This window comes from Ctenopharyngodon idella, chromosome 13, assembly GCF_019924925.1.
Source record: "Ctenopharyngodon idella isolate HZGC_01 chromosome 13, HZGC01, whole genome shotgun sequence".
In the NCBI taxonomy this organism is placed as follows: domain Eukaryota; kingdom Metazoa; phylum Chordata; class Actinopteri; order Cypriniformes; family Xenocyprididae; genus Ctenopharyngodon; species Ctenopharyngodon idella.
The window spans coordinates 23,214,245-23,227,272 of NC_067232.1; the positions used below are offsets into that span (position 1 = coordinate 23,214,245).

Sequence of the window (13,028 nt, forward strand, 5' to 3'; positions counted from 1 at the left end):
AAAAATCCTGCTGTTTCCCTCTGGGGTCCATCAAAACAAACCAGGGGATAAACTCATACTTCTCTCTTTCAAAAAAAACAAAACATTAAATACATAAATCTCAAGTCAGGGAGTTTCAGGTGCCAAATCTCAGACTTTCAGATGCCTGCAGAACATCTAACAATCCCAGTCACAGTTTCCGCTTTTATACAGTTTATATATGACCTCATTCACAGGTGTTCTCCTCCCTTTCTTTTTTGGCTAATCCCTAAACTCTTGCCACAATTATTACATTATCCTCTTGGCTTCTCCACAGTGGCGCACACACAGTCCACCCCCTAAAATATATTTTATGATTATTACCTCACTCCACAAGATTTTACTTCAAAGGTTTCCCAGTACTGACAGAAAACATTAAGCCAAAAAGAATATATGCAGATGTAATATCTCCGTACAGTGGAAAAGTACCTGTACACGTTCAATTATAAACTAAATAGTGAGCTTACATAGACTTGCAAGCTATTCTACAAAACTACATTGTATTTCTAATAAAAATATAGGCTACTATCTTAAAATATCAATCTAACACACCAGTACTTGCAGATTATTCCAGTATTTACATTTTTCCTCAGTATTTAAATACATTGATCTGATATTAAGGCATAGTTTTTGCATTTTATTTTGTAAATAAATAGTTTCCATTAAATTTGCAACGTCATAATAAACACAGAATGAGGAAAAGGTGTTTACATTAATATATATCCTATTTTATTTAGTAGACAAACTAATCATTTGCACAATATGTTATAAATGCAGTCGTCTTATTTTATTTCAAATTTATAAAATTATTTCTCTCTTCCCCACCGCACCACGTGGTGCATCATGAGCGTCGTACGCATCCGTCTAGAAGTAGGTGCGCATGCGTGTAAGCGGGCACTGTGTGCGCAAAGGTGGAGACGAATCTCGAGAAAACACTACGATTGGAAGGAATGTAAAACAATTTAGAAGTTACTTAAATATTTTATAATTTAGAATTACTTAACATATATAAATATATTCGCTAAAATGTCAAGAAAGAACACCATAGGACCTGGTAAGTATCGCTCAGCTTTTTTCATGACGTCTACCAAAACTTCGCAATGCAAACACATGTAGTTTTAACAACAATAGAGAAGACGTGTCGTTTAATAATACAGGCCTGGAACTTGTGCCGGGGCTCTGAAAGAGTTAACCATTTTTATTTTTATTCATGCGGTCTTGGTAATTTTATTATATTTTAGGTTTTCTAATCTCAAACTTTAACAGTATACGAAAGAGAAGCCATGTTTTGATCACATACAGCAGGACTGAGACACACAATACACTATTAGTGTATCTGTGTTTATGTAAGTCATGTTAAAACTTTAAAAAAAATTATTTTCAAATGATTATTTCAGAATACTTCCGGCTGCGTGACGATGAGCGCCTCCAGCGGACTCACGTGAGTCATTACGTTTCTGTGCCTTAATTGTTCATATGCATCAGCGTTATTTTAATTCTAATTATTTTGGGGTGGTAGGATTGAGTCCGTAATTTCTATTTCTCTGTGCTGCCTTTTTTTAGGAGGCTATGGTCGATTTCATCAATGATAGACAGCAAAACCGCAGCTTCTTAGATGCTTTAAGTTTTGGTTATGGATTTGGTAAGAAATGTCTTTATTTTACTCAAACAGGACCTAATAGTCATACATGGTCACATATTTAAATCCTATATAATAGGGCTGGTATAAAATTCAAATTTGGCTATTATTGCAATTGCAATTATTTAAAACTACTCCAAATGTTTGTTTTAAGTGCTCTAAAGTTTTAAATGCAAAAAAAAAACTATGCATTCACACATCACAACGATTCAATCAATTCTGAGGAACAAAATTAAGTCCCGCCCTTTCAATATGTCACAATAGGGGCAGAAAAGACTATTGCAACTTTCATTTCATGCTGACTTCAATAAAAATCAATTTTCTTCGTTTTAAGGAAGGAGATGAACTGGTTCACAATATCTTCATAACTGTAGTGTTATTCCCACTTATTATTTCCACTTAAAGGGTTAGTTCACCCAAAAATGAAAATTCTGTCATTAATTACTCACCCTCATGTCGTTCCACACCCGTAAGACCTTCGTTCATCTTCAGAACACAAATTAAGATATTTTTGATAAAATCTGATGGCTCAGTGAGGGCTTCATTGCCAGCAAGATAATTAACACTTTCAGATGCCCAGAAAGCTACTAAAGACGTATTTAACACAGTTCATGTGACTACAGTGGTCCAACCTTAATGTTATGAAGCGGCGAGAATACTATTTGTGCGCCAAAAAAATTAAATAAGGACTTTATTCAACAATATCTAGTGATGGGCGATTTCAAAACACTGCTTCATGAAGCTTCGAAGCTTTACGAATCTTTTGGTTCGAATCAGTGCTTCTGAGCGTGTATCAAACTGCCAAAGTCACGCCCCCTAGTGGTGAATCATTGAAATTTCGAAACGCTTATGAGGTGACAAAGCCTAGTTTACTGAAATCATGTGACTTTGGCAGTTTGATACACGTTCCGAACCACTGATTCGAAACAAAAGATTCGTAAAGCTTCATGAAGGATTTTATCAAAAATATCTTACTGATAGAATTTTCATTTTTGGGTGAACTAACCCTTTAATGATCTTTAGGTTTGTGTGTCATTTAAGCGAATTGTTTTTGTATTGAAGTTCCAGAACTGGACCACTTTGCAGCTCAGTTTACAGGGTATGAAGATTCATCTGATGAGGATTATTATGATTATGACGACGATAACGATAAGTATGGCGTCCGTACAAACAACAGATACTGTGGCTTTTCTCGCAACTTTCTTGATAGAGGCCTGCCAAAACCATCCAAACACGTAACACCCGAGGTTTGTGTCAAACACCTGTGATTCACTCGTTATTTTTTGTTTTATTTAGCTTCTTATTTAACATTATTTACATACTTTTTAGGAAGCAGAAAGAAATGCAAAAGTGCTAGTAGATGAAGAGGAAAAACTTAAGAAAAAGGCAGAGAAGAAGAAACAGAAAAAGATGGTGAGGGCATACATGAAAAAAAGTATTTTTGTCTGATTATCATAAGCAGGAGTATTTTAAGTTACATTTTTCTGAAATATAACAGAGACAGAAAGAGAGACGTCGGCTGGAAAAATTAGAGAAGGAGAATGCAGATAAAGAAAAAAATAAACCGGTGAGAGAAAATGTTATCATTTGTGACTGCTATATTGTATGGTTTAAGTATTAGTAAAAATAATGTTGCAGTTAATGTTCATTTTAAGTTTGTCTCACTGAAATGACACAGACTTAATTTGATCTGTGTGTGTGTTCTTTGTTTTAAGGTACAAGTTGACCCCGGACCAGAAAAGACTAAACATGCAGATAAAGATGAAAATGAAAATAAAGTTAAAAACAAAAATTGTTCATCTGTGCCTTCTCGTCCTCAACGCACCTCAGCACCTGTGCAGAGTAGTGATAGCAGTAGTGATGAGGAAGATGATGAAGAGGAAGAGTCAACTATAGAACCAGAGGTGGGCAATATGACTTAAAGGATTAGTTCACTTCAGAATGAAAATTTCCTGATAATTTACTCACCACCATGTCATCCAAGATGTTTGTCTTTCTTCACTCGAAAATAAATTAAGGTTTTTTCCATATAGTGGACTTCAACAGCTACCAACAGGTTGAAGGTCCAAATTGCAGTTTCAGTGCAGCTTCAAAGGACTCTACATGATCCCAGATGAGGAGTAAGTGTCTTATCTAGCGAAACGATCAATCATTTTCTAAAAAAAGAATAAAAATAAATGTTTTGCTCTGTGATGCACCACACATTACATAATCACGTTGGAAAGGCCATTTGACTTGGTCTTTGCACGTTTGCTTTGTAAACACTTGCTCCTACGTCACGCATGACCTTTCCAACGTGATGATTGCATTGCAGAGCAGTGCAAGACGAGCATTTGTGGTTGAAGTAATATATATATATATATATAATATAATTTTTATTTTTTTAGAAAATGACTGATCGTTTCACTAGATAAGACCCTTATTCCTTGGCTGGGATTGTTGAATGAAGCTGCATTGAAACTGCGATTTGGACTTTCAGTGGAATGGAGTGGAATTTCAAACCATTGGTAGCCGTTGAAGTCCACTATATGGAGAAAAATCCTGGAATGTTTTCCTCAAAAACTTTAATTTCTTTTTGACTGAAGAAAGAAAAACAAACATCTTGGATGACTTGGAGGTGAGTAAATTATCAGGAAATTTAATTTCTGAAGTGAACTAATCCTGTCCTAATAATGTCCCTTGTCATTTTCAAAAGTGATATGCTTTATAGATAAAGAACTCTTCACTCAGTGGAAAATGCTGATTTTCATGAAGGTGCTTTATGTGTGTCTTAGGAGCTTGATATGAATAGCTGCTTCGTGTCAAACGCAGCTGCTATCGCCAAGCGCAAACTAGAACAAAAACCCAAACCTGACAAGAAACCTCAAGCAAACTCAAGAAAACAGCGTGGGTCAGAGGAGAAAGGCACCACTACGCCACAAAAACAGGTTGGAAAGGAAGAAATATAAGAAAATTGTGAGGGTTTTGATATTTGGAGTGTCTATTTGCACTGAGTGTAAATAGCCTGTCTTGTTGGCAAAGTCTATTTACACTAACTCCGCCCACCAATGTCTGGTTGGGCCACACAAGTTTAAAAAAAGACGTGCGCTACTCAGCATCTGCAGTGTCGTAAGGGGTATGGTGCGGGAAGTAGCTTTTGGATTGGAAAGGCATTTATTTTCAATAAAAATGAAGAAAATATTTGAAAAGTGGAAATAAAGTGCTTAACAAGTGTTTAACAATAAAGTATTTATCTGGTAGGTGTAGGGAAGCTTTATTGTTCCAATAAGGAGGCGTCCATTCAATAATTTTTATAAATAATAATTTGCATTCTGTTACTATAGTTGTCATTATTATATTAAAGTGGGTAGTTTAAAAAATGTATAAAATAAAGATGGCAGCAAATCAATTCCTGACAGAAGGAAGGTAGTTCATAATCTCTCTAAATGTGCATGCCATAAATGTGATCAGATTAAAACAAATAAAAGGAAATCTGGTTGATAGGCCTACACAGGGCAATGAAAATACATGTATATTCCAGAAAGAAAACCAGAGAGAGATAAAAATTGCAACAGGTGTGCTATATGGATGTTAAAGAAGGCTGTTTAAGTAGCCCTAAGCAGCTCTGATAGGAGTAAAAGTAAAACTTCTCAAAGTTACTGTTTAACAAAATGTGTACATAAGCGATTGCAGAACAGGATGCAATAGCACAGATTTTCACACGATGATGATGAGATTGTATTTGAATAGAACTTGCTCTTCTGTTTTGATTAATGTACAAATTCTGACTTGTATGTTAAAGCAAATTAATTGTGTATGGGAATTTTCTGCATTACTCCTATGGAACGTTGCCTTTTTATTGATATCATGACTAAATTGCTCTATACCAGCAATCATGTGCTGGGTGACCAGATGGAGGCATGGCAGTAAACAGGATATTCAATAATAGATTTCTCTTGTTGCCTTCCCACATCTAAAAACCACATAACAAAGCAGCAAAGTTGTGGCAACCAATCGGAATCCTCTCAAGCGAGAACCTCTACATTCTGATTGGTTGCCACTGAACCGCGTCATAGCTCATTACCATAAAGTAAGACGTGCCGCGCTGCTCTCGCCGGCGGCGGTGTGAACGCACGGTTACTGTTTTTACTGTATTTTTGATCAAATATATGCAGCCTTGGTGAGCATAAGAGGCATAATTACCATATGCTTGCAAAAGAATCTTTATATAATCCTTTTGAGCTATTTTTTGAAGCAGCCAATTCTTGACATATGCATTTCCATAACATTAAATTATTTGTCATTCTCATAGATTGATAAGGAGGAGGTGAAGTCAGAGGAGACTGTCAATGCAAATTATTTTATTACAAGAAGTGTGGAGATGGCAGGTGAGTGGAGTTTTTCTTTAAAAATGGTTTAGCCGTGAAATGTCCTCCTAATTCCCACATCTTTTCTATAGTTATGGGTAACCAGTATGCCGCCTCAGGAAACCTGGAGATGGCTGTGAAATATTTTACAGATGCTATAAAAAACAACCCTAAAGAATATAAGTAAGAGTCCATGCAAACAGTTTCAACTAAAATATAAGTTATGAATAAACTAGTACAGCATGTCTTTGAAGAGGTTACATTTATAATGTGTTTGTGTGTCTGTCTTTGGTGCAGGTTGTTTGGAAATCGTTCTTACTGCTATGAAAAGATGTTTGAATATGAGAAAGCTTTAACCGATGCTGATATTGCTCTTTCTATGAACCCCAAATGGATTAAAGGGCTTTACAGAAAAGGCAAAGCGCTGGTTGGGCTGAAGGTACTAAAACCTTTTACAAGTGTCATCCATCAGTACAGACTGACCTGCGAATGTCCCTCTCCTCACACATTCTTGTTGTTTTCACTTCGGTCAGAGATATTATGAAGCCAGACTTACATATGGTGAAGTGTTAAAACTGGACAGCACATGTAAGGATGCAGCTGAGGAGATGATGAGGGTGCAGCTCATGCAGCTTATGGTGAGTGGATTTGAGTAACTAATGGATCACATACTGGATTTAAGTTGCCCATTTGTTATAAATCACCTGAATGAGCGTATCGAAATATGCTTGCTGCTTCAACAGGAAATGGGATTCACCAAAGAGCAGAGTTCAAATGCCCTTATTCTTCATGGAACTGTAGAAAAAGCCTTAGAAAGTCTCTCTGGGCTATCAGGTATGACAATACATGTACATATTAGGGTCAGAAATCAACATTTCCAGACAGGGGATATAGTTGCCCCCTGGGTATTAAGTAATTTTTATATTAAGTGAAATTTGAAAGTGATTTCCTGGAGCATTTTTTATGTTTATGATTCTCTTTTAATAAGTATCTAATTTTTTTTTTTTTGTATCTTATATTAAAGGTGCAGTGTGTAAATTTAAGAAGGATCTATTGACAGAAATGCAATATAATATATACAACTATGTTTTCAGTGGTGTATAAAGACCTTACATAATGACCCGTTATGTTTTTATTACCTTATGGTGCGTTCACACCAGACGCGAATGAAGCGTTAAGCGCGAGTGATTTACATGTCAATGCAAAGACGTGAATAGACATCCTGCGGCGCGATTCGCACGAATGAGGCGGCGCGAATGACGCGACTTGCGCGAATGAGGCGACGCGAATAGAGCGTTTAGGGCGTTTGACGCGCGTAACGCATGATTCGCATACCAATCAGGAGCTTGCTCTAGTAGTGACAACGTAGCGTGAGGAAGCAGAAATCCGAAACAACATGGAGGACAAAATCATCCTTGCTGTACGATACATCTTTGTACTTTTTTAGAAACAGGAATAAAAAGGATTTTGCTTGGAAGAAAGTGAGTGAGAAGGTCGGACAATCTGGTAAGTTGTAAAAAACGCTCTTTACTCAATTTGAGCTATATATATATACATATTGAGACTACAAGCTAGCTAAAGCCGGCAAATTGAGCTTATTCGCCGTATTTTACAACTACTTTCCCACTGACGAGTTGATGTGTTTATTCAGAGGAAGTGTGCAGAAACGAGACGAGCCGCCTGGCAGAAGCCCCTCTCATGACGCGAATTCGCGTCTGTTGTGAAGTGAATTTCACGCACGAATGAAGCGAGTAAACTCAAAATGTTCAAGCGTCCACCTACGCGCGAATAGCGCGATTTATTCGCCCAAGTCGCGTCTGGTGTGAACGCCCCATTAGAATGAGCCATTTCTATCTACATACACGTTAAATCGCCATTTTGTGCTGGCATGTTTCTGCAGTAGCCCTAAACGGACAAACTGCTCTATAGAGCGCGTTTGCTTGACTCGCTTCTCTCTGCTGTCTCAGATGACATTTTTGTCCTGTGTTGGCCACTGTAGCTTCTCTATATTGTAATTTGCAACCTCACCGCTAGATGGCGCTAAAATTTACACACTGCACCTTTAAAATTCATAATAATATAGTCTTTTTATAGTCTTTTACATTATAAAATTTGATCAACAAAAGCCATCTTTACATTGCCATGGTGGATCTGATATCTTTATTTACACTTACACAGACTGCTTTAATGTGACATAAATGTATTTACACAACAATTGCATCATTGAGGGTAATGTAAATTTAAATAGCTTCACTTTTTTTTTTTTTGTAATAATAAAAAAAATATAAAACATACAGACACACACACACACACACACACACACGTATGTATGTGTATGCATATATGTGTATGCATGTATGTGTGTATGTATGTATATATATATATATATATATATATATATACATACATACATTATATATGTATGTATGTATATATATATATATATATATATATATATATATATATATATATATATATATATATATATATATATACATACATTATATATGTATGTATGTATGTACGGACAGGCCAACTCGAAAGAGTAATTAATTCAGATAACTCTCTCTCATTTTTTCAGGTTTAGTCCCTGTCCTAGTTCCCAGAGAAAGTGAGTTTATGACTGTAGAGCGTCACCCACAACCTCCAGCTAAATTCCCTCTCAGACCTCTTCCTCAGAATCAGCATCAACCCAGTATGCCAGCCGCTGCTCCAGTTCACCGTCATGCCCCGTAAGATGCACACGTACAGGCTTTCATGATACAACCTTTCACCTTAAAATCGCCTGAATCCTGATGTGTCTTTCATCCCTAAACAGAGAGCTATTCCCTATCTGGGTCGGAGATCTGGTGCCTTCTATAACAGAGGCTAAACTTTATAAGTTATTCAGCTTGTAAGTGACCATTGGTTTTGAAAACGGCAAAACCAGTAAAATGTTTAATTGATTGTGTATTGATGTGATGGAGCTTATTTTAAGCAATATAACTTATTTTTGTGTAACAGTGTTGGACAAGTCCATAGTGTAAGAGTGTTACAAATGAGACATTGTGCATTTGTTAACTACACCAACAAGGAGGACTGTGAGAAAGCCATACAAGACTTCAATGTAAGTATTTTTTCTCTGTTGCTTTGTTCAGTTGAATGTTAAACATGCTGGGGGACAATACAGCTGCTTATAATATGTTCAACCCTTGTCAGGTGATATTGGAGGTCAAATGAAGATCTTGCAGTGGGGATGGAATAAATTGTGTCTTTTCAACATTACCGATTATATATGTTTTTTTTGTGTATTGCAGGGTTATGCCATTGATGGGACAACTCTAGTGGTGCGCTATCCTGATAGGATTCACACACGTCTTGGAGTGTCCAGAGATGCATCTACAGAGTCACCAGGGAAGACCGAGTGAGTAAACTTGCTGATTTTGAATTGTGTTGCAGGCTATTTACACTAGCTCCGCCTACAAATAACTGGTTAAACCAGACAAACTTAAGAAAGAAACCTGTAAGATCACAGGAATAGTGGTGTGGGGGTTAAGGATAGTGACTTTACCTTTTGACGCAACCAACCCAATTCAAATCCGCCTTTTTCCGATCCCATTCTTCATTTTCTTATCACATATCTGAGACGTTTATTTGACAAAAAAAGAACATTTTCGAAAAATGAAATTAAAGTGACTAAAGGGTATTTAAAAGGCATATCACTGAAATTTGATGTGATGTCCTTGCATTAATTGGACATGACGCATGCAGCTCATATTGTTAAGCCCAAAGAATAATTAATTTTTGATGATTACTAGCATATGTGTACAGCTGAACACAAAGCCTTTCAAAGTGTACTCCATATACAACTGTGCCTTTCTTCCTGAAACTTTCGAGGACACCTTTACTGATCAGCAGGTTCAGTGTGGTTAGGTGTACGGTAGGGCTTTAGGGACAAGCAATGTCCTAATAAGGCAGTATCCAATGATGATTTTAATAAATATAGTCATATACAATGAATGTTATTGCATGCTGTTTTACAATATACTACAATACACTGAGGTGCAAATAGTATTTGCACAATAGTATAAATAGCATCTAACACTACTTACACTTAGTGCAAAGAAAATACTCTTATTTTCACTTAGTGCAAATAGCCTCTGCCTAATAATTGTTTACATGGTAATTTGAAATTTTTGTCTTTACTTTTTTCCTCAGCAAACAACCTGATGAATGTTATTTTTGGAGGACAACTGGCTGCTTAAAGAATGACCGCTGCACTTACAAGCATATTCCAGAAAACAAGGGCGTTGACCGCCATAAAGCCAAATCACACCCCTGATTCACAGCACACCGACAGAGGGATTTAAACCTCTCAAAATCAGTGTAATTAGTTACAGATACAGTAAAAATTTCACATGCATAAAACAATATGGGGCTATCGTGTTTGGTCATTTATCTGGATATTTCATCATTTTTGTCTACAAATAGTTCAAGTCTTACTATCAGTCTATACACAAGTTAAAGAGAGTTTGGACAAACGGGTATGATGGCTGTGATTTAATCAACTTATTTTGTCCCACAAAATAGTATGTTCCCTTTTACTAAGTCAGTTATTGGTTTTAATGTTTTGCAAGACAGTGGCGTGAAGCTTTATATTATTTTTAAGGCTGTCCAAAGTTTAATACATGGTCACTGCAAATATCTTTTTTTTTTTTTTTTTTTAAACTATTGGGAAAAATATTTGCCTTATTATGACCCTGTCTGAGGGTTTCAAACCATAAGTGTTGTCTGTCTCTGAGAGTTTTTATTTGGACTGATTCTAACCTGCAGGTTTTTACCTGCTTCTGTAAAAGTTGAAATGTGTCGAATTCAAATCTCTCCACGTCACGTCTGTTATAACAACTATTTGGCGTAAATAGTATTATATCATAAATCTTGATGAGGAAAAGTTTGCATTAAGTTGTAATTGATTACCAGTGATATACCTGTAAAGCAATGCAAAATTACTCTCTAATACAATAAAAGTTGCCCTGAAAAATGGGAAAATCTTTTTTTTTTTTTTTTTTATCGGTAGTATCTGTTACCTACTATTCTGGCTCATTTTCCATTCTAGTGCAATCACAAAACAAAATTCAAACAAATGTTCTCTTGTTACTGATATACGTAGACTGACGTTTTACTGCAACTTCAGCTCATTTAAATGAAAATTTATATTAGGGTTCATTAGACCTCCAAAACCCTTATAATTAAAAGGGAAAATATTGTGTTTATATTGTGTAATAATGTTTAGCTTTAATCTGTGAATGATTGCTCCCTCTCCAAATAATAAGTTGAACGTCAAAACAGTACGAGATTTGAATACTGGAGCCTAATTAATGTTCGAGTCTGTTAGTGTGTGTAAACTGACTGTGGTATAAACGTATACTCAAGTCAAGTCTACTTGTATAGCGCTTTCAATGCAACTTTTACAGTGATAAACAGGAAAATAATGATCAATTATTATTCAACTGAAGACCATTCAATGCTGATACTGATGCTGATAATTTCTGTTCACTGACATTTGTTTCTGACATTTTCTATTGGAAATAAGATGTATAGTTAATTGCAGGCACATATAGTCACAAAGATAAACATCAACTCAGTTCTATGAAGGGTTTTTTTTTTTTTTTTTTTGTACGTTGTATAAAATTTAAGTATGAGGGGGGTGAAAACACTATTTTAAAATATTCTGTATGTGAAAAGAAACAGCACAGAATAAAGTAACTTAATCAACATGACAGTTGTGTCTTTAAAAGCTTGTGTCTCTAAAAAAAAAAGAAGAAAATTACACCATGTAAATTTATGAATGAAAGCTACATCATTAGTAATCAGTCTCCACCCTTAGAAAAAAGGTTCAATGGGGTTCTATATAGAAGGGTTCTTGACTCCATTTAAAATAAAACTCTATGCCAAAAAGGTTCTATATAAATAGAATGTCTTTAATGATTATATAATACTTCCATGTGTAACAGCTTATTTCATAAAATGTAATCAAAATAAAATAAAAAATAATTAAAACTAAATCCATATTTCATAAAAAGGATCACTGCTGTGATCAATATAATATACACTGCTTTTCAAAATTTTGGGGTAAGTTGTTACTTTTTTGAGCAGCAAATCAGCATATTATAATGATTTCTGAAGGATCATGTGACACTGAAGAAAGCTTTGACATCTCAGGAATAAATTACATTTTAAAATATATTCAAATAGAAAACTTCTTTAAAATTGTAATAATATTTCACAGTATTTTATTTTTTATCAAATAAATGCAGTCTTGATGGGACTTTTAAAAACATTACAAAATCTTACCAACCACATTTTTTTGACTGGTAGAGTAGAACCTTTTCTTCTAAGAGTGAGCCATGCAGGAGATTTTTTTTTAATCAACTGAGATTAAAAAACCTGTTTTCAGCTGCTAAGTTATGGCAATAATGAGCATCCTCGGTCAAAGGCCATGTTGCAAAACTTAAATAAAATGAAAGTAGAAAGAACTTTGGATAATGTAAGTCAGTTCTTACTAGGGCTGGTTATTTTTATACTCTTAAAGGGTTAGTTCACCCAAAAATGAAATTTCTGTCATTAATTACTCACCCTCATGTCGTCCCAAACCCGTAAAGACCTTTGTTCATCTTCGGAAAACAAATTAAGATATTTTTGATGAAATATGAAGGTATCTGAACCACACATAGGCAGCAACGTCATTGCACTTTTTGAGGTCCAGAAAGGTATTAAAGACATTGTTAAAATAGTCCATGTGACTACAGTGGTTCAACTTTAATGTTATGAAGCGACGAGAATACTTTTTGTGTGTAAAAACAAAACAAAAATAATGACTTTATTAACAATTTTTACTTGTCATACGCAGCTGACGTAGTGAACGCAGTGCAGGCTTCCCTGTTCTACGTCTGAACGCCGGCTCAGTATTGGCCGATGCTGTACACATGAGCAACACAATGCATGCCAGGAGCTGGCCAATAATAAGTCGGCATTCGCACGTAGAA

The 13,028-nt window shown here is 35.6% G+C and overlaps 1 protein-coding gene across 2 annotated transcripts; it reads left to right on the top strand.

Annotated features, from left to right (window-relative positions):
* Positions 1 to 878: 878 nt before the first annotated feature.
* Positions 879 to 11,035, top strand: si:dkey-33c12.4 (uncharacterized protein LOC560112 homolog). 2 transcript variants are annotated; one of them, XM_051916381.1, is made up of 18 exons: positions 879 to 1,072; positions 1,416 to 1,459; positions 1,582 to 1,660; positions 2,720 to 2,904; positions 2,987 to 3,070; positions 3,156 to 3,224; positions 3,373 to 3,561; positions 4,432 to 4,584; positions 5,949 to 6,024; positions 6,096 to 6,186; positions 6,301 to 6,442; positions 6,537 to 6,641; positions 6,747 to 6,837; positions 8,585 to 8,735; positions 8,822 to 8,896; positions 9,007 to 9,109; positions 9,300 to 9,406; positions 10,201 to 11,035. In XM_051916381.1, the coding sequence occupies exons 1-18, from the start codon at positions 1,045 to 1,047 to the stop codon at positions 10,322 to 10,324; spliced, it is 1,896 nt and encodes a 631-aa protein (XP_051772341.1). In that variant the 5' UTR covers positions 879 to 1,044; the 3' UTR covers positions 10,325 to 11,035. The 2 variants fall into 2 exon arrangements, with proteins under 2 accessions (XP_051772341.1, XP_051772342.1); XM_051916382.1 differs by lacking the exons at positions 1,416 to 1,459; positions 1,582 to 1,660.
* Positions 11,036 to 13,028: the final 1,993 nt, after the last annotated feature.